At 36.9% G+C, this 27,466-nt stretch overlaps 1 protein-coding gene across 5 annotated transcripts in view; it reads left to right on the forward strand.

The window, feature by feature from the left end:
• PRDM5 (PR/SET domain 5) overlaps window positions 1-20,167 on the forward strand; it is a 204,331-nt gene extending 184,164 nt beyond the window's left edge. For 2 of the 5 annotated variants that reach the window (XM_042983978.1, XM_042983974.1), the window contains 2 exons: window positions 9,371-9,475; window positions 19,961-20,167. In XM_042983978.1, coding sequence (XP_042839912.1) covers window positions 9,371-9,475; window positions 19,961-20,125 — 270 coding nt within the window. In that variant the 3' untranslated portion in view covers window positions 20,126-20,167. Of the gene's footprint in view, window positions 1-9,370; window positions 9,476-19,960 lie in introns of those variants that run through there. The other 3 variants (XM_042983979.1, XM_042983975.1, XM_042983976.1) reach the window with 3 other exon arrangements.
• The last annotated feature ends 7,299 nt before the right edge of the window (window positions 20,168-27,466 follow it).

The following is a 27,466-nucleotide window of genomic DNA, read 5'->3' on the forward strand; positions in this document are numbered from 1 at the left end:
TAATTCAAGGTTTGCATGTAATTCTGTTGGTAGTTATGCTTTATGTAAGATGTATTACATAACTTGTTCACTTAAATGATGATACAACTAAATCATGGGCATTTGTAATCAAAGATATTTTTATTCTATACCAGTGCTATTCAAAGTGTGGCTTGAAGACCAGTACCAGCCCACTTTGTTTTTGGTCTGTGATGACATAGGTACAGAAATTGTGACGAAGTACTTAGGACTTTTGCAGCTTTTTGACATTGCTGTGCATCTAAGTAATTTCAAACTTCAACCTGTTTCACAAAAGCAGTGGTCAGCAACACACTGGGAAAAACACAGTCTTTGACAGCGGATAGTTCGGAAAGTACTTTTCTGTATGGTAATTCTGTGATTTTGACCCCCAGGGGATGTTTGACAATGTCTGGAGATATTTTGAGTCATTACAATTTGGGAATAAACTTGGAGGGGAGAAGTATGTGCTACTGACATCTAGTGGGTACACAGGACAGCTTCCTAAAACAAAGCATTATCTGGCCCTAAATATCAATGATACTGAGGTTGAGAAACCTTGCGCCAGACCACAGTGGATGGTTTAGGCCCCCTGTGCCTTGTCTCAGGAAGGTCTGGCAAATGGGTCTTATCAGGGTGCAGCCTGGCAAGAGTTCAAGGCTGTTTGTATGTGATCTTTCCTTACACAAGAAGCTCCACATTCTGCTTTGGAGATTAATGAGACATTTTGCAGATGGAAAAGTCTAAGGGTTAAATGACTTTGTCCCAAATGCTTTAAAAATAAGATGATTTGGGGGTACCTGAGCGGCTTAGTCAGTTAAGCATCCGACTTCGGCTCAGGTCATGATCTCTCAGTTCATGAGTTCGAGCCCCGCGTCTGGCTCTGTGCTGACAGCTCAGAGCCTGGAGCCTGCTTCAGATTCTGTGTCTCCCTCTCTCTCTGCCCCTCCTCCACTCACACTCTGCCTCCATCTCTCTTGCTCTCTCAAAAATAAACATAAAAAAATATATGATGCTTTTATATTTAGCCACAAGTTGCCCATTTCATCTCTGCCAGAGTAGAAAGTCAACCACTGCTGCAGTAACAGAAAATGGGAAACTAGAAATGTACAAAATTTCTGTTTATTTAGAAATTTCGTATTTAAGAAATTCACATCGAATCTCTGTTTCGTGAGGTTTTTAGGATTTTCTTTTAAACTTAGAAATAGGAAATTATCATCTGACAAAAGTCATTTTTCTGAACTTTATTTTTTTTTTAACGTTTATTTATTTTTGAGACAGAGAGAGACAGAGCATGAACGGGGGAGGGGCAGAGAGAGAGGGAGACACAGAACCGGAAGCAGGCTCCAGGCTCTGAGCCATCAGCCCAGAGCCCGATGCAGGGCTCGAACTCACAGACCGCGAGATCGTGACCTGAGCTGAAGTCGGCGCTTAACCGACTGAGCCACCCAGGTGCCCCTCTGAAATTTAATAGGATAAATATTAATAGCTAGAAATATCTACTCTAGAAAAAATAATCCAGTGAAATTCATTTGGAACAAAAGATAACTTTTATATCCTAACACACTTCGTGTGTGTGTGTGTGTGTGTGTGTGTGAGAGAGAGAGAGAGAGAGAGAGAGAGAGAGAGAGAGAGAACGAGACTTATTTCCACATCTGATTCCTCTTCAGTGAGTTTCTTCTCTCAGATTGTATTTGGTGTCCAAGTTGCTCACATGGAAGTTATTTCATTAACAGCACAGACACTCTGGCCTTGTTACAGCTTTGAGCAAGACAAGTAGAGGAAAGGTTTGTCCATCAAGTGTCTTCACACACTGTATAACAACCAAGGAGCAGATGTTTTTTTGCTTATAGGTTGAACCCTGTCATAAGGCAACTGTGTTTATATATGTTCACAATACTATTGGCTCTGATACTCCTCACCATCCTCACTAGTCTGCCTGTTTTCTTATAATTGCTTACTCATTTTTACTTACTCAATTTTATTGGAGTCAGGCTACCACTGTCATGAGAGACATTTATGAACCATCATTCTATGACTTCCTTATACCATATACCTTGGCCTCTGACTACAAAGGAAAAAGCTCATTTGCTATATTTTCTATTTCTCTTTGATTGGGCCTGACATAAAAACAACCATGGGTAATATTCAGAATGTGTACCTGTGGCATGCAGGTAATCTGCCCACCATCCATCCTTGTCTTTGCTAGTCTGTGTAGTGGAGGGCATGACTCTTTACCTCCTGGCAAGCAATCCTTGGCTAAACTAAGAGGAAACCTCCAACAAATTTCTATTTAGAGAAATTTGGAGATACCTCCAAGATTTTTTTTAAATGTGACTTTGTTTCTAAAATGATTTTTAAATTTTTTAACTCAGTTCTTGTTGGAAAAAAAATACAACTTCTGAAGTTTTAGATAGATAGATAGGTAGATAGATAGATAGATAGATAGATAGATAGATAGGCATTAACAGCACAAAAATAGGACTTTTTATTAGCTACATAACAAGGTGCAGGGTGTAGAACTCTATAAATCCTACCTTCTGAATGAATTCTGCCAAATGCTGTTTGATTAAGGTGGACTGATTAGACTACTGATTAATTCTACTTTTGACAGATTACACAGTTTAACTGACAAATAGATTGCCTCCATTTAGTAACGATTCCCCAGTTACAATGACAAAGGACAAGCTATTTGTCAGTTAAACTGTGTAATCATTGAGAAACAGAACTAATCAAGGGCCTAATCATTCTGTCTTCAGTTAAACCCAGCTAATGACTTCAAATGTGTAATTTATACTACATATTCCACTCTGAAACAGTGTTACAATTTCTGTAATACTTTACTGAATCCGATTTTGTGCCCATATTAAAGATTTTGAAATGGAGGAAAAGATAGAGGAAGAGAAGTAATGGAGCTATGATATGATTAATGTTAAGTGGTGATAGTATATGAGTTCTTTGTGGGGGAGGAGTGTTGCGACCTTTGGAAGTCCAGTGGCATCCAAACTAGCTTGAACCGTTCAGCCACACCAGCCTGCAGGTTGCTTTCCAGTGTATACTTGGGGATGTAGCAGAAAGTTCAGCCCCAGCTCTGCTGCCTAACCTGACAATAACTCAGAGATTCCCTAAGTTTTCTGTGTCACATGGTCTCTTGCTGTGTCAGTCACTATGTAATTACCTAACTATTGTCATCCTCAAAGAAGCTATGGTAAGGGCAGGCAGCTGCAATTAGAAATTGAAGTTCTCTTACTTCCAAGCATGGATTCTTCTGGACTGGGAACTTAGGACTAGGCATACTTAGGAAAGCTCTAGAGGCTATATGATTTTCTTCATGGTTTTCAGAGAAAAAGAGAGGGGGAACAGGTATAGGTATCTTTGTACCACTCAGCTTACTCTCTGTGCCCAACTATGGTTACCATGTGAGGGGCAGTATTTCTTTCATGTGACTGATTAGGATTAGTTGGGAAGAAATTAGTAAGAAAGGGGGAAAAGGAATTTTTTTTTCTGAAAAAGAAAATGCACTTTTTTCTTTCTGTTTCAGTTCATTTGGTTTTCTTAAATCTGAGGTGAGTGATCTCTGACCTTCTGGCAATGCCTCTGGTATAAAAGCTGTTTACTGGAGCAGGAATTTCCTAACACTTTGGAACCATTCACTGTAGAGTGGGATCTTTTCAAGGGTGGGCATTAAAGTCTTTCCAAGGAGCCCTGTAAGACGTTTTGACCAAATCTGTCAGGAATTATATCCCTCCCTGCAACATCTTCAGGAAAATTGGATATTGTTTAAGATACAGGGATAGAAGAAATGAACAGACATATGAAGGGCAAACAGGGCTTCTTATTATTATACTTTGCTGTGGCCTAAGGACTCGGAGAACCTTTCTTTCTAGACCGACATTGAAGTGTAATTGTAGAGCCTTTGTGAGCTAATAATCTTAGGACAAAACCCCGGGGAATCCTTAGCTTCAAACGGTTCTTGGTAGAAAAGCGGGAGTCAGGCAGATGCAGAACTGCTTCATTAAATGGGTCCCTCCTCCAACTGTAATTCTCAAATTGTTTGAATTGGAGGAAGCTCTCTAACATTATAAGTTTCAGCCCCAGCTTTCCTGCCAACACACACACAGAAACACGTGATAGTTATTGTACTTTCAGCGTCTTTTATGGGAGAAAACACATAGGTGAAGGTAATATAATTTCTGTGACATTTGTAAATAAAGTGTATTGAAATAATCACCAATAGTGTTAATAAACCATTGAAAAATGCCAGTATATGAGTGGGTGGATATATGTGTGTGTGTAAAACATTATTTATTCACTGCAAGGCAATGCATAATACACATTTGGGTTTTTTGAAAACTCTCATGATAACCGCAAGAGCGCTTCACTAGAATCTCCATACACTGGCTCAGAACCTTTCTCAGTATCCGTGGGGCACTGCAGGGTACTCACCTAGACAGTTAAGTACTTCCTGAGAGGAAATTTGGGAATGAGTGAGAAGGATGTTCTTAATCAATGATGCTGAGATACTGTTTTTCACGGCTTTTCTTCCTGGAAACCTCCTATTACCTTCTTAGGACGTCATCCAGATAATTGGTCTTGGGTTGTTCTCTGCCAGACACTCGCCTGTCGTTGCAGCCGCTGCAGTGATGTGCCTCTCACTTCTTCATAAGATCTTGTTTTCTAGATAAATTGTAGAGCGAAAAGCTTTCCTGTTTTTCTTCTCATATACATCATATGGGTATCTCCTTATATGTTTTTAAAATATTAGGTAAGTAAAACATTTAGATATAATAAAAGTCCCAGCAACCCTAAGAAATTTCTAATTTAAATACTTAACAACTACATTTTCTTTTTATTTTATTTTATTTTATTTTATTTTTTTAATGTTTATTTATTTATTTATTTATTTATTTTTTTAATATATGAAATTTACTGTCAAATTGGTTTCCATACAACACCCAGTGCTCATCCCAAAAGGTGCCCTCCTCAATACCCATCACCCACCCTACCCTCCCTCCCACCCCCCATCAACCCTTAGTTTGTTCTCAGTTTTTAACAGTCTCATATGCTTTGGCTCTCTCCCACTCTGACCTCTTTTTTTTTTTTTTCCTTCCCCTCCCCCATGGGTTTCTGTTAACGTTTCTCAGGATCCACATAAGAGTGAAACCATATGGTATCTGTCTTTCTCTGTATGGCTTATTTCACTTAGCATCACACTCTCCAGTTCCATCCACATTGCTACAAAAGGCCATATTTCATTTTTTCTCATTGCCACGTAGTATTCCATTGTGTATATAAACCACAATTTCTTTATCCATTCATCAGTTGATGGACATTTAGGCTCTTTCCATAATTTGGCTATTGTTGAGAGTGCTGCTATAAACATAACAACTACATTTTCAAGTTGTGTGTTTTTTTTTAAACTGGTCAATATTTGAAGAAATAATAGGCACCAAAGGTTATGCAATATGTGAAAAGAGATTGTGTTGATCTAGACTAAATGAAAAAAATATCATATTTTTTGGACTGCCAAGAAAATGCATTTTTTTCTGTTAACTTTGAACAGTCATTTAAAATACAGAGTCCCCCCCCCCAAATAAATAAATAAAACTTTAAGAAAGTTGGGGGGCTTTGTGGTTCAGTCGGTTAAGTGTCTGGCTCTTGGTTTTGGCCCAGGTCATGATCTCACAGTTTGTGGGTTTGAGCCCCGCATCGAGCTCTGCGCTGACAGTGAAGAGCCTGCTTGGGATTCCCTCTCTCTCCCTCTTTCTGCCCCTCCTCTGCTCACGCAGACACATGCTCTCTCTCTCTCTCTCTCTCTCTCTCTCTCTCAAAATAAATAAATAAAACTTAAAAAATAAAAAATAAGACACAGAGACCTTATACAAAACTCTGTCCATGCTGGATATAGTAAAGCAAATAGCAAATATCTGAACTTAAAAAAGAAAAAGGTAACAGTAATCCCCAGAATCCAACAAACAAAACTGAAGCTGAGTGCCAGAATGGTCACATTGAGAATGTAGCACCTTACAAGGTGTTTGTCAGTATCTGTAAATTCGAGCTTTGGTTTTGAATGGTGATGGAAAGGGAGGCAAGTTCTGGGCTTAGATTATAGGGGCAAGATGGAACCACATCCCACCACAGCGCTGAGACCCTAGAAAAACCACACTCAAAATGAAGTCAGGGACTGGAAATCATCTACCTTTGGCAAACAGAGGTGCTTGGGACATTTAACTGTCTCAGTAATTGCTGGCTAGAGAAAAGAGTTCTCCTTAGAGTTTATAACCACAGTCTTTGCCTCTAGTGTGTTTAGAGTTCAGACTTAAAATACTTCCCTGACCAGAAAACCCTAAGGCAAGAAATAAACTTAAAATGGTCTTTGATTGATAGCATCCCAGAATGCCTGGCAGAAGCAAACACAATGCTGTCTGAAGGGACTTACCCTCAACTTAGGGGTCACAGCATTTTAACAGATAAAGACCACCAAACATGAGCCTATGATTCCAAATTCCAGAAACACCCAAGGAAACAAGAGCCATGAACAGGAGACAGGAGAAACCACAAATAGCAGAATTAGATATCCAAAAAGCTTAAGATAATGATTTATCAGATGAAGTAAATTATATAAATGCCTAGAATATTTTTTTAAATACACATAAGAACATGAGTAAAAAAGATTTTATCCACAATTAAGCATAATTGAAAAGAACCAAATAAAAACTTAAAAAAAATTAAAATATAATACAAATTAAAAATCAAATGATTTATTAACAATTTATTCATACCTGAAGATAATTGATCAACTGATTCTAAAGAACTTGCATACAGTACAATACAAAACAATAGAAATGGTAAAGGGAGGTTAAGAGACATGAGAAATAGGGTCTGTTATACATATAGTTGGGATTTGTTGACTTTCAATAACAAATAAGAAATAAAGTCATTTTCAATCAAATAAAAATGGAATTTACCATCATCAGATCCTGTGAAGGTCAGATAGGCAAGAAAGCATGAAAAGTAAAGAAATTTTTAAGCATGTGTGAAACTAAACCATACTGATTGTGTAAAGTAATAAGGATTCCATATTGGGCATTAAAAATAAAGATACAAATAAAACACTGTTACACATAACCTCTAAGACAGGAGCATTCTACAGGACTTGTTATTCAGTAGAAGGGAAAACATAGATAATCTTTAAGCTGTGTTCAGTGTACATGGTAGAACTGTTAAGGATAACCACTAAGAGGATAGAAATAGTGTTCATAACTTCTATGATAATACAGGGGAAAAATTATCAATCCAAAACATACAAGAAATTATAGGGGGAAAAGAACCTTGAAAACAAGCAAGATAAAATCAATGCACAAAATAAAATGTTAGAAATATATTCAGATATATTTAAAACAAAGAAATATATTCAAATACATGATTAATAACAAATATTAATATATAGATACATTAATTATATATTATAATAGTAATTATAATAATAAATGATAATACATATTAATGAAGATTAAGAAGCAAAACTTGTTATCTTAACAAAAGTGATACAAGTATGGTTTGAAAAAAAAATCCAGTTGGATGCTATTTATGGAGACATTCCTCATATCTAAGGATATAGACTGTTTGAAAGTAAAAAAATGGATATACCAAGCAAACACTAATACTATATTATTTTTTGCCTCCTTCTTTTAAACTAAGGTATAATTGACCTATCACATTATATAAGTTTAAAGGGTACAACATACTGATTTGATACATTTATACTGCATTTTGGAGTGTAAAATGGTTTATCCACTTTGTAGACTTTGGACATTCCTAAAACAGTTGAAGGTGCAACCCACTTCTAGATACACACACCACAGGGAATTACACTTTCTCTGCATTCAAGTATACACATACAAAAAAGTTCAGAGCAAAGTAAGAGTGAAAAATTGGTAAAAAATGAACTGCCCATCACTAGATGATGTATATAAGCAAATTGTGGTGTAGCCATTGAGTGTAATACTATATGATACTAAAAATGAATGAGTAGGAACTACATATGTTCACAAAATAAAATTGAGGACCAGACGCCCATAAAGATTATGTTGAGCAAAACTAAGTAACTTTCAAAAGAACTCACAAAGTTTATATACAGTGTGATGCTATTTAAATAAGTTTAGAAAGCAAAATAATGCTGAGTCTTGTTTAGAGATCCTTCCATACTCGTGCAGTAAAAACAGAGAAAAGCAAAGGACTGATAAGTTCACCATCCAGCACTGTGGTCACCTCTTAGGAAGTGGGCAGGTGCTGCAGTTAGGGAGTGGAGGGGTTGGGGGAGGGAGTTGAGAGGGACACCTGCACTAGTAATGTTTGATTTTGTAAGACGTAGCCAGTGGACACACACATATCTGTTTCATTCTTTACATACCATTTTTTTAGGCCTGACAATTTTTATAATATTCTTTTAAATACTAAGGAGAAAATGTGTATGGAGCTTGTCTACATAACATGAAATTAAATATGAACACACACACACACACACTACCTCAATTTTAAAAACTTTATAACATTTTTGAAGATGTATTTGAAAAAAATCTCATTGCAAGTTTACTTTAAAGAAATCTTACTTTTTTCCCTCAAATCTTTTTATTTATGCACTGCTTGGTAATGACTGGCTGTTTTAATGGAACAATGTTAATCTATTTTCTAAGCAAAAAGGCTGGTGATACAAATTCTTGGTATCAAAGATGGCTGAGGAATGTGAACACTTTTTCTTCTCCTGTGAAGACATTTTTTTTCCTTAAGAGCCTATGACAAACAATTAAAAAATACCTCATTTAAAAACATAATTTAGATGTTACAAAAGAACATCCTACGTAAGAAGAAAGATTGGGCAATAAAAATGAAAATACTTAAACCACAGTTGAGCTGTAGCTTTTTAAACTTACCCCAAAATCTGATGAAAATTTTGTTCTGAAGTTTTCATTCCCAGGAATTCCTCCAAGATAGTAAACAAGTTGCACCATCTAGATCAAGGGTCTCGAATATCTCAGTAAATTTTTGTGACCCCAAAGACCAAAAGAAAACTTAAGAGTTCACTTCTTTGAGTAGTTAGATCATGGTAATCATTCAGAACCTTGCTTCCTAAAGAAAAGTGGTACAGTCTAATGTTGGGGCTGTGAACTGCCATGAGCTAGTAGTTCAGTTTGTCCAGCAGATGTCGAGTAGTGCTGTTTCCCCTGAAAATAACTTCTGGAACCCCATGGATTTGCTGCAGCACCCGACGAAACTAGATAAAATACCCCCCGACACACACACCACATACACCTTTATAAGGAGGGCTTTATGTTCCCTTAAATTCATGGCGATCTCTTGTCGCTGACTGCAGGAGAAACCTTACAAGTGCTCAGACTGCAGCAAAGCCTTCAGCCAGAAGCGAGGCCTGGATGAACACAAGAGAACGCACACCGGAGAAAAGCCTTTTCAGTGTGATGTGAGTTTGGTTTCTCTTTTCTTCCGTCAGTGTCCTCCAGTGACAGATGTGTGTGTTGTGTGCATGTGTGTGAGTAAGGCATCTGTGCACCTGGGTGTGTATGGATGGGTGTGTGTTGTTTTGCAGTGCTGGTCTTTCTGTTAATGCCTTGTGCTGCCTGCATCTTTTGATGTAATCCATATAACCACTTTGTCATAATTTTGTTCATCCTAGTTTACTAGCAGCAGATTAACTGATTTTCTTTAAGGCACATTTGCACTCAAAGTTTTAATGCAATTGAGTTGTTCGTTCAAGGTATAAACTCATGATGATTCCAGGCAGCTTTCATATGTCTGCCCAAATCTTTGACAGGTTAGTGGCAGTTAAACCAGAGATTTACCAGGCCATAGATATTACTGATTTTGCTACAGCCAAACAATGAGTTTCTAAAACATGAATGAACTCCTTTGTTTAAATAATGTTGCTAATTGTTTAGATTTTCTGTGTATGACATTTGAATTGAAAATTATCAACTTAGTTGTTTACAGTATTCATGAAAGGAAAAATACTACCACACTCAATAAAATGAATCTGAATGTTAATTAATCTAGGAAAAAAATGGTTTTTCAATGAACAGTATCACCATTCTGTGTAAGATTGACAGTTGATAGAAGATTGACAGTTGATAGAAGATTGACACAGGCTTTAGGGAAAACACTTGGATGCTTGTTTCTTATACAAAAATAGCAAAAAGAGTATTAATGTAGCTCAATGTAAGAAGAAACATTAAAGTTGTAGTGTGTAAAATTGCACAGTACAGAATGCTCTTTAAATGTGGAGGGAAACTCGAGTACTTAGTCCCATTGGCATATCCCAACGGATAAGTGTAGGGTAAGCAGTCCACATGAAAGGAAGCTCACAAACACAAGATGTTTTCCTTGTCCTTCCATGAAACTTTGGTGGTAAGGTTAAGGCAACAATGTACTCCCAGTGGGCTTACTCATAAAAGTACCTTTATGAACAGTGAACTTCTTTAAGGCAAGAAGTATCGTAGAGAAAGAAATGTGCACATGTAGAACTCGATCCTGAACTGGAGGTACAGCTCCTGCTTAATAATTTCAGTTGGCTTAATAAGTCAGTGCTTTTACTGGAAACATTTCCATATAGGCACAACCTCTTTAGATTACTTAATTGTACAACTGCACAAATAACTGATGGGAGATAGAAATTAAATATTGACTGTGTACAGACATCTGCCTATCATCACATTCAGTTCAACTTTCATTTATGCTAGATATTTTTGTTGAGTACTTTCTAAGTTAAACTGGACCATGATGTCATTTTTTTTTAAAAACTATAATGTTACAAACATGATTTTTTTCCTTCTATTCCATCTACTTCTATCATATTTTCAAAACTCTCTGATCATTATCTGTGGCCCAAACTAGTCCATTGACTAAGAGCCAAGTTTACTGCCTCCCAGACCTCCTTGAAATGCATCCTGCTTTGTAAAGGACTGGCTGTCTTTGTTCCAAAATCATACCCTCTTAACCCACTCATTCTGAATAGAAGTCATCCTTTCTCTCTCATTCCCAATCTTCCTCTTTCCTGAATAACTCTCAAATCTATTACTTCCTCTCAGTTTCTTTTCCCACTAGCAGTGCACAGCCTGGCTCCTCCCTGTGTTTTATTACATTCAATCTCCAATGTGTGCGTTCTTTACCCTGCCAGAGTAATGTTTTTGTTTTTTTTTTTAATTGAAACGAAATTCACAGAATGTAAAATCAACCATTTTAAAGTGAACAATCCATTGTCATTGGGTGCATTAACAATGTTATGCAACCATCACCTCTCTCTCCTTCTAAAACATTAATGTCCCAAAATAAAACTCCATACCCATTCAGCAGTTAATCCCCTCTCTCTCCAGACCCTGACAGCTACCAGTCTCCTTTCATTTCTACAGATTTACCTATTCTGGATATTTCATGTAAATGAATCATACCATGTGTGACCTTTGTGACTGGCTTCTTTTACTTAGCGTAATGTTTTCAAGGTTCATCTACATTGTAGCATGTATCTGTACATCATTCCTTTTTATGGCCGAATGATATTCCATTGTGTATACCACAGTTTGTTTATCTCTCCATCACTGATGAACATTACGTTGTTTCTGCCTTTTGGCTATTGTGTATTGCTCTGTGAGGAACATGTGCATAAAAGTATTTAAGTACCTGTTTTGAATTCTTTGCAGTGCTGGGGGCACTTGGGTGTCTCAGTCAGTTGAGCATCTTACTCTTGATTTCAGCTCAGGTCATGAACTCACCATTCTGAGATCAAGCCCTACATTGGACTCTGTGCTGGGAGTGGAGCCTGCTTAAGAGTCTCTCTTCCCCTCTCCCTTTGCCCCTCCCCCACTCACTCATATGCATTTTCTCTCTGTCTCTGTCTCTCTGTCTCTCTGTTTCTCTCTCTCTGTCTCTCTGTCTTTTTTTAAATTTTTTTTAACGTTTATTTATTTTTGAGACAGAGAGAGACAGAGCATGAACAGGGGAGGGTCAGAGAGAGAGGGAGACACAGAATCTGAAACAGGCTCCAGGCTCTGAGCCATCAGCACAGAGCCTGACGCAGGGCTTGAACTCACGAACCGCGAGATCATGACCTGAGCCGAAGTCGGACGCTTAACCGACTGAGCCACCCAGGCGCCCCTGTCTCTCTGTCTTAAAACCAAATTATTTTGGGTATATACCTAGGAGTAGAATTACTGTGTCATATGGTGATTCTATATTTGACTTTTTGGGGAACTGCTATACTGTTTTTCATGGAAACTGCACCATTTTTATATTCCCACCAGCAATGCACAAGAATACCAATTTTTTCCACATCTTTGTCAATGCTTATTATTTTCTGTTTTGTAAAATTATAGTCACCATGGGGCATATGAAGTGATATCTTATTGTGGTTTGGATTTAAATTTCCAAAAGGATTAACAATACTGAGCACCTTTCTATATGCTTGTTTGTTGGAATTTGTATTTTCTCTGGAGAAATGTCTGTTCAAGTCCTCTTCCCATTTTAAAATTTTGTCTTTTTGTTGTTGAGTATAAGAGTTCTTTGTATATTCTAGATACTAGGCTCTTATCAGATATATGATATACAAGTATCTTCTAAGTTATCTTTTCACTTAGTAATAATACCTTTGATTCATGACTTTTAATTGTTGAAATCCAATTTATGTGTTTTTTTTTTCTTTTTCTCAGCATGGTGTTGTCAGATATAAGAATTGCCAATTTCAGGGCCATGAAGATTTACTGTCATGTTTTTTTTGTAAGAGTGTGATAGTTTTAGCTCTTACAGTTAGGTCTTTGATCTGTTTTAAGTTAATTTTTTTGTATATGGTGTGAAGTAGGGGTCTATTCTTTTGCATTATTTTGCAGTTTTTCACCTTTCCATATGATGTTAGCTATGAGTTTTTCATAAATGCCCTTTATTATGTTGAGGAAGCAACCTTATCCTAGTTTTCTAAGTATTTTTATCAATACAGGTTGTTGGATTTTGTCACTGGCTTTCCTTCATCAGTTGAGATGATCATTTTTTAGTCTTTTGTTTATTAACATGGTTTATTACATTGTTTGATTTTATGTGAAACTACCATTGCAGTCTGAATAAATCCCATTTGGTCATGACTTGTGATGTTTTTGTTTTTTTGCTTTTTGTCTTTTTGTTTCTGTTTTTTGCTTTTTGTTTTTTTGTTTTTGAGAGACAAAAAAGAGAGAGAGCTCACGAGCAGAGTAGGGACAGAGAGAGAGAGGGAAAGAGAGAATCCCAAGCAGGCTCCATGCTGGTGTTGAGCTCAAATCATGAGATCATGACCTGAGCTGAAATCAGATGCTTAACTGACTGAGCCATCCATGCCCTGCCTTTTTTTTTTTCTTTATTCTTTTCTTTCTTTCTTTTTTTTTTGTTGGCAATCCTTTTAATATACTTTTGAATTTGGCTTGTTGGAATTTTTGTTTTTCATTCGTTTGAGGGTTTTTGCATCTATATTCAAAAGGGATATTGGCTTTAGTTTTGTTTTCTTGTGATATCGTTGTCTAGCTTTGGTATTAAGTTAATGCTGGCATCACAGAATGAATTAGAAAGTGTTCTGTGCACTTCTATTTTTGGGAGAGTTTGAAAGGATTAGTGTTAAGTCTTTAAATGTTTGGTGCAACTTATCCATGAAACTATCTGATTCCAGACTTTCCTTTGTTGGGAGGTTTTTTTTTTTATTATTTAAAAAAAATTTTTTAACGCTTATTTATAATTGAGAGACAGAGAGAGACAGAGCATGAGCAGGGGAGGGGCAGAGAGAGGAGGAGACACAGAATCTGAAGCAGGCTCCAGGCTCTGAGCTGTCAGTACAGAGCCCGATGCGGGGCTCGAACTCACGAACTGTGAGATCATGACCCGCGCCGAAGTCGGACGCTTAACTGACTGAGCCACCCAGGCGCCCTGGGAGGTTTTTTATTTGATACAATCTCTTTATTTATTATTGGTCTCTGGAGTTACTCTATTTCTTTTTGAGTCAGTTTTCGTTATTTATGTGTTTCTAGGAACTTTTCCATTTCATCTAAGTTATCTGATTTGTTGGCATACAGTTCATAGTATTCTCTTATAATCATTTTTATTTCTCTGGGGTCAGTAATAATTTCTCAATGTGATTGTTTCAGTATAAACCAAATCAGGTGCTTCTCTATGATAGTATCTCACAAACTGTAGGGTAAAATCCACCTTGCCACTTGATGGAAAAAATTATTCTGGGTTTTGTCAACTGTTATTATTAATATGTTAATAATTTCTTATCTGTCAGTACTTTGCATTTTGTTTGTACTGACACTTAAAGTTTCCTGAAGCAGCGATGCCATTTTGCATTTCTGTTTCTTGTTCCTTGTAGCTTCATGCACTACTTCCTCTGCCTGGAACGCCCTCCCCATCTCTTGTACCCACTGCCTGGCATTTACACACACACACACACACACACACACACACACACACACAGATATATGACATTTGAGTGGTACTTGAATGGCATTTGAGCAAAATTGTAAAGAAGAAACTGATACATGTTGATCTCAGTTCTTTACAATTTTTCTCAAATACCGCTTCACTCATCAACACTAGCCCCTTAGACACAGTCATTCCATGTGTACAGCTCCCTGAGCGTGCCATAGCTATTGAACTGTAAGTATCTTTGCTACTATCCCTATGGTGATGACTTCCAAATCTCTCTTTCTCCTGCCTCGATCTCCCTTTTGAACTCTAGGCAGATGTTTTGAGCCGCCTGTAAGACATTTCCCCTGGGGCACCTGGGTAACTTACTCAGTTTAGTGTCCAACTTCAGCTCAGGTCATGATCTCATGGCTTGTGCATTCAAGCCCTGTCTCAGGCACTGTGCTGACATCTCAAAGCCTGGAGCCTGCTTCGGATTTTGTGTCTCCCTCTCTCTGCTCCTCCCCAGCTTGTTCTCACACTCACTCTCTCTCTCTCTCTCTCTCTCTCTCAAAAATAAATACACATTTAAAAAAATTTTAAGAGACTTCTCTCCTATATTCCTTACTGAAATCAATATTTCCCCAGCCAGCTTAGTTGCTCAACATATTCCCTTTAACTATACATCTCTCTGGGTCTCCTGAATGGTTCAGTTGGTTAAGCTTTGGACTCTTGATTTCTGTTCAGGTCATGATATCACAGTTTGTAAGATCGAACCCCACATCTGGGTCCATGCTGACAGCTTGGAGTCTCCTTGGCATCCTCTCTGTCTCTCTCTCTCTCTCTCTCTCTCTCTCCCTCTCTCTCTCTCTCTTTTTCCTCCTTCCTCTCTCTTTCTCTCTCTCAAATAAATAAACTTAAAAAAAAACCTATACATCTTTCTGAGGGCTTCACCATCTCCAAATAACCAAAACCAAAGCTCTGATTCTCATGCCAGACACTTTTTTTTCCTTAAGCCATGACCAATAGCATCAACTAGTCAAGCTTCTATTGTGGGGAAGACACAGTGATCCAGTTTATATATATTCTCTCTGATCTTCACTACAACCCAGAAATATCTAGGTGTTATTTCCACCTATATGAAACAACTGAGGCTCACTGAAGTGTGTGACTTGTCTCTTTCCTTCCACTTCTAACTGGCCGAGTCAGGATTCGAGGGTTCAAGCTCATGTACCTGCCATTCAGACACAGTAATTCCTGAAAATCTTTCTTCCTCTAAATTTTCACTGCCCCTTCACTCCTCTCTTTTTCTCACTCCTGACATCCAGTCCAGTAGTAAATTCAGTTGGCTCCATATTTAAAATAAATGGAGAATCTGAACACTTTTCACATCTGCCCAGCTACCAGCTTAGTCTCCTTTAATAATGAAACAGTTTCTTAATTTATCCTGTCTTTGCTCCTGACAGAGTCTTAAGCTTACCACCCAGAGTGTCCTTTTTAGAACCTTTGTCAGGTTTTATATATTATATACGTAGACTATATATTTACTCATTTGCTCAAGCCTTCCAATGGCTGTCTATCCCATTTAGAGTGAAAACCAAAGTTTACCATGATCTGAAAGTCCTTACAGACCTGCACCCCCAACCCTCCTGCTCCAAGCACTGACCTTCACTACCACCTTCACTCACCTCACTCTGACCACATCACTTCATTGCCATTTTTCAGACAAACAAAGCATATTCCAATGAATATGTCTTTGTATTTGCTGCTTCCCTGATCTGGGACACCCTTCTCAGAGAACTTTATGGCCTTCTCCTGTACTTATTTCAGTTCTGTGCTCAAATTACTCTCTTATTTCTATTACTTTCTTAACCTTCACCCCATATTCTTCTTCTCCTTCACGGCACTTATATCCAGTTGATATATTACATATTTGTTTGTTTAATTATTTATCATGTATTTTAAGCTTAATGACAACAGAGGTGTTTTTTGTTTTTTTTCTTCTTCTTCTTCTTCTTTATTGTTCACTGCTGGATCCCCAGGCCAAGAACTATGCCTGGCATATAAGAGGCACTTAATGAAGGTTTTTGAAAGAATGAATAAAGGAATCAATGATTGCTGTCTTTAGTTCATATCCAAATCATTTCTGGCTTGAAGTGTAATAATAACATTGGCCTTGCTGCCCCCAGTTTCACACTCTCAAGCTTGCTGACTAAATGATATTTGAGGGTTAGTCTCTATTTAGAATCCTTTAATAAATCCCCACCACTTGCAGAATATACTTCCAGTTTCTTATTATGATTACCAGGGTTTGGCTCTAGCCTCCAACTTTTTTTAATGTTTATTTACTTTTGAGAGAGAGAGAGAAAGAGAGCGCACAAGTGGGGGAGGGGCAGAGAGAGAGAGGGAGACACGGAATCTGAAGCAGGCTCCAGGCTCTTGGCCGTCAGCACAGAGACTGATGTGGGGCTCGAACTCACAAATTGCAAGATTGTGACCTGAACTGAAGTAGGGCGTTGTCCAGACTTTAACACTAACTTCTTTTTCAAGTTGATTCTCTTATTGATTGATTGATTGATTTCAATTTATTTCTCTAATATTCTGTTTCTTCAGCCTTAGGGAACTGTTTTTACTTCCCCACATGAGCCTTGCTCTTTACAGCTCTGTGCCTTTGCACCTTCTCTTCCCTCTCCCCAGAATATCATTTCCCACCTTATGACATGACAACCCTCATACATCCAGGAAGACTTAATTGTGCTCTCCTATTCCTTCTTCTAGAATTATGTTCATGATATTGAAAATATTTCTCCTTAGGACTCTGGACTTCACAGGACAGGACAAGACTCTTTGTCATTCTGTTTCTAACTGAAGTGGCAGGGACATTGTATGTGATAAATATTTGTTACTGTAAGATGTTTGTATCGTGTTCTAGTATTATCTCTCAAGGTATGTTCTATTAAATGTGGTGTTTTACTTCATTTTAAAACAAAATCAGTTTACCTCTAGCCTAGAAAAAGACTAAATATTTTCCTATTCTTTTGCGTGTGAATTAATACTAATTTGGAGTAGGTTGAAGGATTGGATAAGAATCTCAGGTGGAAAGGAAGAAGAGGAAGCATCCCTGTTACACTATTTGAATTATTCCTTGCTTTCCCCTAATATTAAAATGACCATGAATGTCCTTACATTTGGCTGATTTATACAGAACATCAGTTTGAAGTCTGTTAGTGCATTTAAGTTCATAAAAACATAGCTTTTAATGTCTAGGTAGTCACTTTCACAACTGTGACATCACCTGCTCTCTACTGACATTGAATCCTCTACCTGACCCTCATTCAAAAATCTGTTGGGTTGTTCTCATCCCATCTCCTATATGGAGCTTCTAGGACTCCCTATTTGAGAGCCATTGCCAATGACTTTAGCATCTTGTTTTACTTCCCTTCCATTTCTCTAGCTTGCTGCTGGTGTAATTTTCCCATGGTGACTGTGTAAATGAACTTGAACTTTGTGTCTCTCACAATACACTGGTGAGCTGAACTGAGAACCTCCTTTATTTTTCCAAAGAGGTTTTTATTTCTTAAAAATTGTATCAGCCAGACAAGTGGAAAAAGTACAATCAGCTTACATATCTTTGTTTGAAGTTTGAGCTTTTAATAATAGTTGGTCCTTGGGGTTACAAAAACTCTGAACCCTGACTGCTTGGGTTTAAACCCCAGAAACCACTTCCTAGTTCTATGACCTTGGGTAACCTGCTTGAGACACTGAAGTGAATGTCAGTTTCCTTCTATAGAATGGAGTTTATAGTATTAGTATCTGCCTACAAGGGTGAGGTGAGGATTGCACAAGTGAATTTTTTATAAGTTGCACAGAGTGCTTCCTGGCACATAATGAAAGCTGATGTTAGCCTTTCAACCTAGTCCCTGGGCCAGACACTGAAATGAAATAGTGAACAAGATATCAGGTCCCCTGTGCTCACAGAACTCAACATTCCTGTGGGGTATTGACATTGAACAACTAAACCTAAATAAATATCTAATTGCATTTTATGATAAAGACTGGAAACAATTTAAAAAGAGATAAAGGAATACTTAAGGAAGAAGTCTCTGAAAAAGTAACTCTAAGTAACCTAAAAGAGGAGGAGGAGTCAGCCATGGGGAAGATAACATTCCAGGCTCAAGGAACAGTACAAATCAAGGCCTGTAGGTGAGAATGAGCCTGGGCATTAGGGGAGGTAAAAAGGCAGGTGGAGCTGAAGCACAGTGAGAAAGAAAGGGTACAAGTGAAGTTGGAGAGGAAATTGATGAGCCTTTCAACCATGCTAAGAAATTTATTTTGAATCTCATCTCGGTGGGAAGCCAATGAAAATTTTGGTATCTATTGTTCATTACATGGGGTTTATAGAAGGAGCCAGAGAAATAGAAAATAAGGGATACATTTTAATTCTGTGCTATTTATGATAATCGATTTTAACAAATTTTATAAAAAAACAATTTAGAAGTTTAGAGTTTCACTTGAAAATAATCTCCATAGTCACCTTGCTTGATTTTTCTAGAATTATTCGATAGTTTTTGACATACTTATATTGCTCTTAGGGGTTTTACCTATCTATCAAACATGTATCTACCTTTCTTTCTTTAAGTCAACAAATATTTACAGAATTCTTACTCTTACTATCATGTTTCTTAGACTTGCAAGGAAACAGACATTTAAAGGAATTATCTAGTAACTAATTATATTTAAAGTAGGTATTATAAAGGAAAAGTAAAGGCTACCATGAAAGCACTTAACAGAGGACTTCTGGCCCACAGATCATACAGGCTTCCCTGAAGAATGAGTAAGAGGAAGCTACATAAAGAGAAGTGGGAAAGTACTGAGGCAGGAGGACCTTACATCTTCTGTGTTAATTTAATATTTTAATTATTGGACTGTTCATATTTGTTGGGCCAGGTGGCAATGTGGCAGAGCTTATATGAAGTTAACATGTTAGATTCCCTAGTTAAATGAGTGTATATGATAAGAAATAAAGAATCAGAATTGTGGGTAGTAAACTTCCACTTAGGATGCTTAAAGCAGCATTAACCTTTCACTTCTCAAATGGGGCTAAATGGAAGGGATCACTGGAGAGACAAGTCTTGTGCTATTTATGTCAAACAGGGAGATGCCCTCTGGGCCATTAGGCATTTTGTTTAAGGGGTTTAATATGAAAATGTCAATACACTCCATCATGGGGAGAAAGATATTGTTCCCAGGGAGTTGTTTATCTAGACATGTTTAAATATAGCAGTAGAGGGGAAGGGAGGGTGGTTAGGGTATAGAGGACACACACTAGATGCAAACAACTCTTGGGAACTGTAATTATTTTTCCTTACCCTTTAGTTGGGATGTTAAATTCCATTTATTTCTAGGAATTTTTGTTCTTATGCCTGTCAGTGCATACTTAACAGTAGGAAGATGCATAATGTATGTTGTGTACGTGATAAGTTGGCATATCTTCAGGTTTTTCAGCATAATACAGTTGGTGTCTTTGGGTCTTTTCTAGGTTTGTGACTTGGCTTTTAGCCTGAAGAAAATGCTGATCCGACACAAGATGACTCACAATCCCAATCGTCCCCTGGCAGAATGCCAGTTTTGCCATAAGAAGTTTACAAGGAATGACTACCTCAAAGTGCACATGGACAATATCCATGGCGAAGCTGACAGCTAATGGTAGCTGTAAAGGAATTAAACCGTTCAGAAGGGCTCCTAATATGAAACCCAGATTTCTCTCACCTGATTAGCATAGCAGAAGTAGACAAAAGTAATTCACTGGTCTCATAGTTCTTATTTGCCTACCTTTAGAGTTCGTAGATGCATATGCAAAAAAAAAAAAAAAAAAAAAAGGAAAGAAAGAAAGAAATTCCTACTTTTACCAAAAAATGGTACAAATAGAAAAAAAACAACTTTGTAGCCTTGCAAAATACTACTTATGCTCTGTTTTATAAAATGGAAAAAGGAGTCATGGCTTTCCATGTTGGCTACCTCTCTGTAAAGAAGTTTACTAACATACTCTTTATTAGGCCTTTTTATTTTATTGTTATCTGTGTGTGTGCACACACGCACATACTGGTTATTACTGATTTATCCAGAAAGAAATTAATATACCAAAATATTTCATACAGATGAGGATAAGGTCAAGGGTTTTTAAAGTATCAAGCTTGATATAGGATAAAACTTGCTATTTTGTGAAACAGACCAAAAGTTGATGTTATTTATAGCTCTCTACAACAGGTCAGTTTAAAATAAGGAAGTATTTAAGAACTAAAGCATCTATTGAAATGTTGCTCATTTTAGATAATTCTTCAAAACATTATCTCCTCTAATCACTTAGATGCAGACGTTCATGGTCTATAGTACTTTCATAAGATCTTCATAAAAATGACCATATACCTTAAGTATATATCAAGCTGATTCTCCTAAGTTTATACCAGTCATCTTTAGAAATTAACAGTATACAAATGCATACAACTAAAAATTAAAACAAAATAGGTTCTCAATATTTGTTGACTGACAAGAGTGTCAGCACATAGTGGCATTGCAATATTAGTTATGGTGAACCTAGCCTTTTACTTCTCATTCCATCAAAGTGCATAGAACATGTTGGCACAGCTATAATAGAGTCCTTAGAGCATTAACACTCTGTTTCACAAAAGACGTTTTCCAGAATCCAGGCAGTAGGTGATTCTGAAACACTTTTGAATTACCCTCAATTGTTCCGTGTAATTAGGAATCCAGAATAAAAAATACAAATCCAGCCATTGTTATGATTGGAATTATCACTGATTAAGGGAAATTGAAGCAAGAAGTGTAATTTCTTCTGTCGGGTTATATTTCAATAAAATACTTGAGAGCAATATACAATGAGCAACTTGCTTTGGGGGAAGATATGATAAGATGCATTAGTGATGTCAGAATAGCATAAAGGAATCCAAAAACCAGAAGAAAGTCAAAATGAAGTCCAAATCATGAATTTTTCTACTTAGAGCTCAAAGGAGAGGAAGTATAACTTTAAGGAAATTGGTTCCAACTTAAGAAGAAAGGTTATCTGAAGACACAGTTCTTTGAAGTCAGGAATCTTGTTTTAGAATTATGTTTTTGCTCAGTTCCAGTTTTAAAAAGAAGCATAAAGATTCAATATAGAGATTTAAACTCTGTAAAAATACTAAATTTGAAACTCACCAGAGATAATGTTTAAAAATATAAATCTCAGATTATAATTTAGAAGATATCTAAGTATGGTTATATGTAGCATTTTTATATCTGAAAATTATAGACTGTATTTTATAAAAATAGATTTTGGTCTTGTTTCTCACTATGTCATTTGTTTCAACAGTATATTTTTAGATCTAAAATGTTTTCAATTGAACACGACAGTGTGCTTAATATCATTTGAATATAAAAGGCCAGCTGTAAAATTTGGTAGTGTGTATTATTTAAACACATTCTGCTCATTTCTTTTGATGCTACCTCCTCTGTATGGTAATCACACCGTTGTGTGATGAATCTGAAACTTGAAAGGAAGCCAAATACCAATTTTGTATAATCTCAGTGACTCACAGTTTACAGATCTGCTCTAATTGGAAATTACCCTTAAAACCATGTTGTTGCCATGTTGCAGAATAAACTGATGAGAAAGAGGTGCTGGACCTTATCAGGCTGAAGGTTCATAGTCAAGGAAACTCTGGAAGATAATGTAGAAAAACCTACTGGTCCCCAGTCTTGTCTTTTCAAAGCACTGAAATCAAAAGAAGTTCTTAGAAAACTCTTTGTGTGCTGTTACATTTACCGAAATATTATCACTTATAAGCATTTCAAATATATTAGCATTCGTGTCGTGCAACTTTTAAATTACTCGGTAATAGCAAAAAGATGAGAATTGATTTTTTTTTAGGTTTCATTGAGAAATTAAGAACATAAATAGTCACAGAGGAAAAGTCCTGTTGGCAAATGGGAGTACAGGTACCCACTTTGAAGTGTCTTTCTCTTCTTTTCTGCTGTAAAAGATTATGGCTCAAGTGCTTTCTTGGGAACAAGCCAAGCTATCAGGTGCCCATGAAGTCAAGGCTACATAATTTTAAGAGGTATTCAATAACATCGGTGGGTTCAGACATCCTCTTAAAATCATTATACTTGTGTATTAACATTTACAATATTTACATATCTTGAATTCCTTCTTTTTAAAATTTTTTTGAAACTTTTTCTTTAAGTTTATTTATTTATTTTGAGAGGGGGAGAGAGAGCATGTGGGAGTAGCGGGGATGGGGGGGGAGGGTGGGTGGTGGGGAAGAGAGAGAGAATCCTAAGCAGGATCTCCACCGGTATAGCATGGATCCCAGTGCGGGGCTCGAACTCTCAAACTGTGAGACCATGACCTGAGCCGAAATCAGGATTCGGATGCTTTACCAACTGAGCCACCCAAGTGCCCCTGAATTCCTTCTTGTTTCACAATCACTGGCTTATAGGATGTTCCTTCTCATTTCTTTCTTTTTCTTTTTTTCTTTTCTTTTCTTTTTTTTTTTTTTTTTTTTTTTTTGGCTATATGGGAAACTTGATTGATTAATCATGCTCAACAGTTGCAGTGTAAAAGTGTTAATTAGTGATTCATTATTGGGGTTATTATACAGGATAGTTAAAATGCTACTTTTAAGAAACATATTTCTTACATTGTGTGTGTCTGTGAGTCTGCGGAAGATCACTTTTATTCAGTGCTTTACAGCGATTACTTTGCTCAAAATTCTTCTGATCTTTTGCAGCCAACTCAATGGGTGTGAACATAGATTACAGGTCTTCCAACCTTAATCTGTGCATTAAATTTTATGTGCTGCTATATCTCTCAAAGCTGGAAAGGAAGGAAGGAAAAAGGTACTGGAAATATTCATTTTTTCCTTCACTAACCTAAATTTTGCTTATGAAAGCTCATCTTGTGGTTGTGAATATATGGAGATGGGTGGGTAGGTGGAAATGTGCCTTTTTGAAACTGTAAGATTTCATCATTGTATCATTCATATTGTATACATATTGTGTATACAAATGTAGCATTGTAAATGTAGCAGAGCTTCAGTAGCATTTTTTTAGGAATCTGTATAAATCACTGTCACAGTTGGTGTGAGCATTGTATTTTACTATAAAACTATAGCGCAGTTCTATAGTAAAATCCAAGTGAACATTTTAAATTTGTTTTTTATGAAAGAAGAAAACATAATTGCTCTTACTCCCAGGCTTCATGCTTTTATGGTTTAATTCTATGCATTTCTAGATCTGGCAAATATGTCTGAAGTTAAGCTGAGTTGGTCTCAGGACAATAAGAAAAAAACATTTCCTTACATCTCATCTCACTGTTGGTCATACACACACAACATGTAAAAAGGAACATCATTAAAAACAAAAGAAATCTGATTTATAGTAGCATCTCTGAGCAAAAATATCCTGAAGTTCACAAAAATATCCTGAAGTTCGCTTATAATATAAGCGTGATAAAAGTTACAGCTAATGTTTTAGGTATTCCTTTTCTCAAAAGAAGTGTTTTATCATCTTGGTGTTGCCCCAATCTTGTGAGGTCTCCAAGAATCAAAACCATCATCATCATCATCATCATCATCATCATCATCAAGTGTCCAACAAGTGGATGTGGAGATGATGCATTCATATAACTTTGATTTCTCAGAATCAGCTAAGGCATGAGTTCTTTGGAGCTGACTCTCATACCTTTGACTACCTTGGGCTCAAAACTGTGTTATCTCCCCAGGTTAATTTGTTGTGTGACAAAATAGAAAACTAACTCAGGAGTCCTCAGTGTGGGCCATGTCAGAATATTCTAAGTTTCCTAGGCTCATGAAATAGTACAAAGTGCAAAAACTATCTTAAACTAAAATAGTGCCACTGATCCAATGTCCAAGTTTATTTTCATCCTCTTAAAAAAATGCTTAGCACAGTACTGTAAAACAAATGATTATATTTGTTTTTTTTAATATGAAATTTCTTGTCAAATTGGTTTCCGTACAACAACCAGTGCTCATCCCAACAAGTGCCCTCCTCAATACCCATCACCCACCCTCCCCTCATCAACCCTCAGCTTGTTCTCAGTTTTTAAGAGTCTGTTATGTTTTGGCTCCCTCCCTCTCTAACCTTTTTTTTTCCTTCCCCTCCCCCATGCAAATGTGTATATTTGTTACAAAACAGTCTATCTAAATATTTGATGGTGTATTTAACTTCCAATCCTGCAAAACTTTAGGCAGTGAGAATAAGATTTTATTCCTTGGGCTCATGCCAGTGTGGCATATTACATGGCAGGAGGAAACTAAGACTTTAAATAATGTTGATAATTTATATGCTGAGAATTGAGAAAGGACGTGGGACCACTGGAACTTGATTAAATTAATGTAAAGGAGTTCATCTGAAATATCACTGTTTCTAACAAGAAAGACTATAAACTTATTAGGAATTAATTCCACGTGGAAAGCAAACACACAAATCCATTTGCCTGTACAAAATAGTATAAAAATGAACAGAATCCTAGCTCACAGGAGACACTTGAAACATTCCATTACTTCATTTTTAAGTTTTGCCTTCTTGGAGAATATCAAATAATGCCCTTTTCTTCAAAGTTAATTTTGTCTGACATATTTTGCATAGTATTTGACTGGTATACTCTGCCTCCCCATTCTTCTGTTGAAAACCGTTCTGTGAGTATATGTAAATTTTAGATGTGTTTCTAATAAACAACCTGTGGTAAGATTTCACATTTTTATCCTGTGCGACGAAGCTGTGTGCTTTTCAGTCTGTGGTGATGAATTTGCCCTCCCTTACCCAGAGTCTCATGTAGCCTCCATCTGGATGACTGACTGGCCTGGTATTGGAGTCTGTATTCAGGGAGAAATAGGCTCTTTACACCAACATGTGAAATTCATCATCGCCAACGTGTAAATCTGATAAAAGCCTGACATTGTAGACATAATCCAAGGCCCTCCTTTGTATGGATCTCGCTGACCCAAGGAAGCTACTGATGCACAGCTTTAGGCAAAAGGTATTCCTTAAAAAATATTCCAGGGCCTTTGATAGCACGGATGCAAGTATAACTGTCGAAATCTGAACAAATACACAACCATTATCAGGGTTTGGTTGTTGAAACGGTATATCCTCTGTTTGTCCTTTAATATTTGACAACGCAACCCGTAAAAAAATGGAAGTGCATTGGCTTCCAAGTCTTGCAAGTTCTTTTTCTTTCTAAAGTATTAGCCAGCATCTGGAAAGCTGAAATTGCCTTTAATGAAAAAGGGGTCTGAAATTAACATCTATGAAATCGAAGCAAAATATGTAGTTCCTATGCTACGTAGGAACATAAAAGTATGGAGATAGGGAGTGATACCACATTTGGTTGATTCTAAGACTTATTTTTAAGTTGGCAAACTGATGAATCCTGTATGGAATACTACATATAGTAAAGAGGACTTGTGAAAAATTAAATTTTGTGGAAAATAAGCAGTCACTACTTTTAACTGCCTGAAGTCTAGTTTTATTATTGAAATGTAAGAAATCCTCTCCTGACCTCACATTTTGGATAATCAGATTTGCCACACTAGTGAAATCACCATTTGCAGCTCAAATTCTGCCTGGCGTATTACAGCACACAGCATCCTTCAGAACATGAAGTAAAGTAAAGCCGTGTCAAGTGCAACACACTGAGTGTCACCTTGAGCCTTTCTTGCTCTTTCCACGTGGGATTCATTTCCTATGCTGTTCGGCTGCTGCATTACTTCAGTGTAGTTTCCAGTTTTACCTTCAGCTGAGCTTGGAGAGTTGAGAGTGACAAGTTGGTATTGTTCCCGGACTCAAATTATGATATTTAGGATATTAAGTTGTATCCTTTCTGCTCTGACTATAAAATATGAAATTGGGACAGGTGAATTTACTTGATTAGAGTATTATTAGACTAATTTGTGAGTTGAGCCAATTGGCTTTATACCGGTAAAAACTATTTCATACCCCTAATCATGCCAATTCAGTAAAGGGCATGGAGCTTATGGCTTAATACAGATCCTGAGAGGGTGGTACAAAGTCATGGGGATTTAAAGAGGAATTCAAAATGTATGTACTATAGACAGGAATATAATAACCGGATACATTGGAATTAAAAGTTCAGGTAAGGGTATTGCAATTTAAGAATTCATATGTCTTTCTTAAGACTTTTATATTATATAGCATTGAGATTAAACCCTCATTTCCTGACTTCTCTTTCTCTCTTCTCTTACTGAAGATCAGTCACATCACACTTACACAATACCAATTCTGAGTCTGAATTTGATATATGTTAATTTCCTTAACAGTGAAATGGATTTAATAGCATCTACTTGTTGGCTTTGTTGTGAGAAATAAATCAGAAAATGCATATAATTCTGCAAAGGATGCCTTGCACATAACTAGGGTTCAAGAAATAATATTGCCCTAGTGTTCCTCCAGGTAATTCCCTTATCATCTTGTATATGCTTTCAGAAACTTCCATTACTCTGCAACATTCTAGCTCATATCTTGAAGAAAATCTGTCACAAGTCAAATTAGATAAGATTTATGTTGTATATCATCGACATATTCACAATGATAGAAGCATTTCACTTGGGAATGTTGTTGAAAATTCTTGTATACTGTATCAATTTAGCATATTATAAAAGTTGCCCATCCTTTTGACTCAAGCATATAAATAAGCTATTTTTATTAATGCCAAGATTATCAGGTGTTTTTTTTATTGTGCTGAGACCACATCTTGCTCTTATCTAATAATCTAAACAATAATTTTGATTTTATAAAACTTGAGCTACCTACCTCTTTATTAACAAAGTAGTAGTACCCAAATGTTCAAATAGGTAACAACAACCTTATTATATTATTCATATTTTAAATGACATAGCTCGGGGCGCCTGGGTGGCTCAGTCGGTTGAGCGGCCGACTTTGGCTTAGGTCATGATCTCGCGGTCCATGAGTTCGAGCCCCGCGTCGGGCTCTGTGCTGACAGTTC

Source organism: Panthera tigris, chromosome B1 (genome assembly GCF_018350195.1).
Source record: "Panthera tigris isolate Pti1 chromosome B1, P.tigris_Pti1_mat1.1, whole genome shotgun sequence".
Taxonomy (NCBI): Eukaryota; Metazoa; Chordata; class Mammalia; order Carnivora; family Felidae; genus Panthera; species Panthera tigris.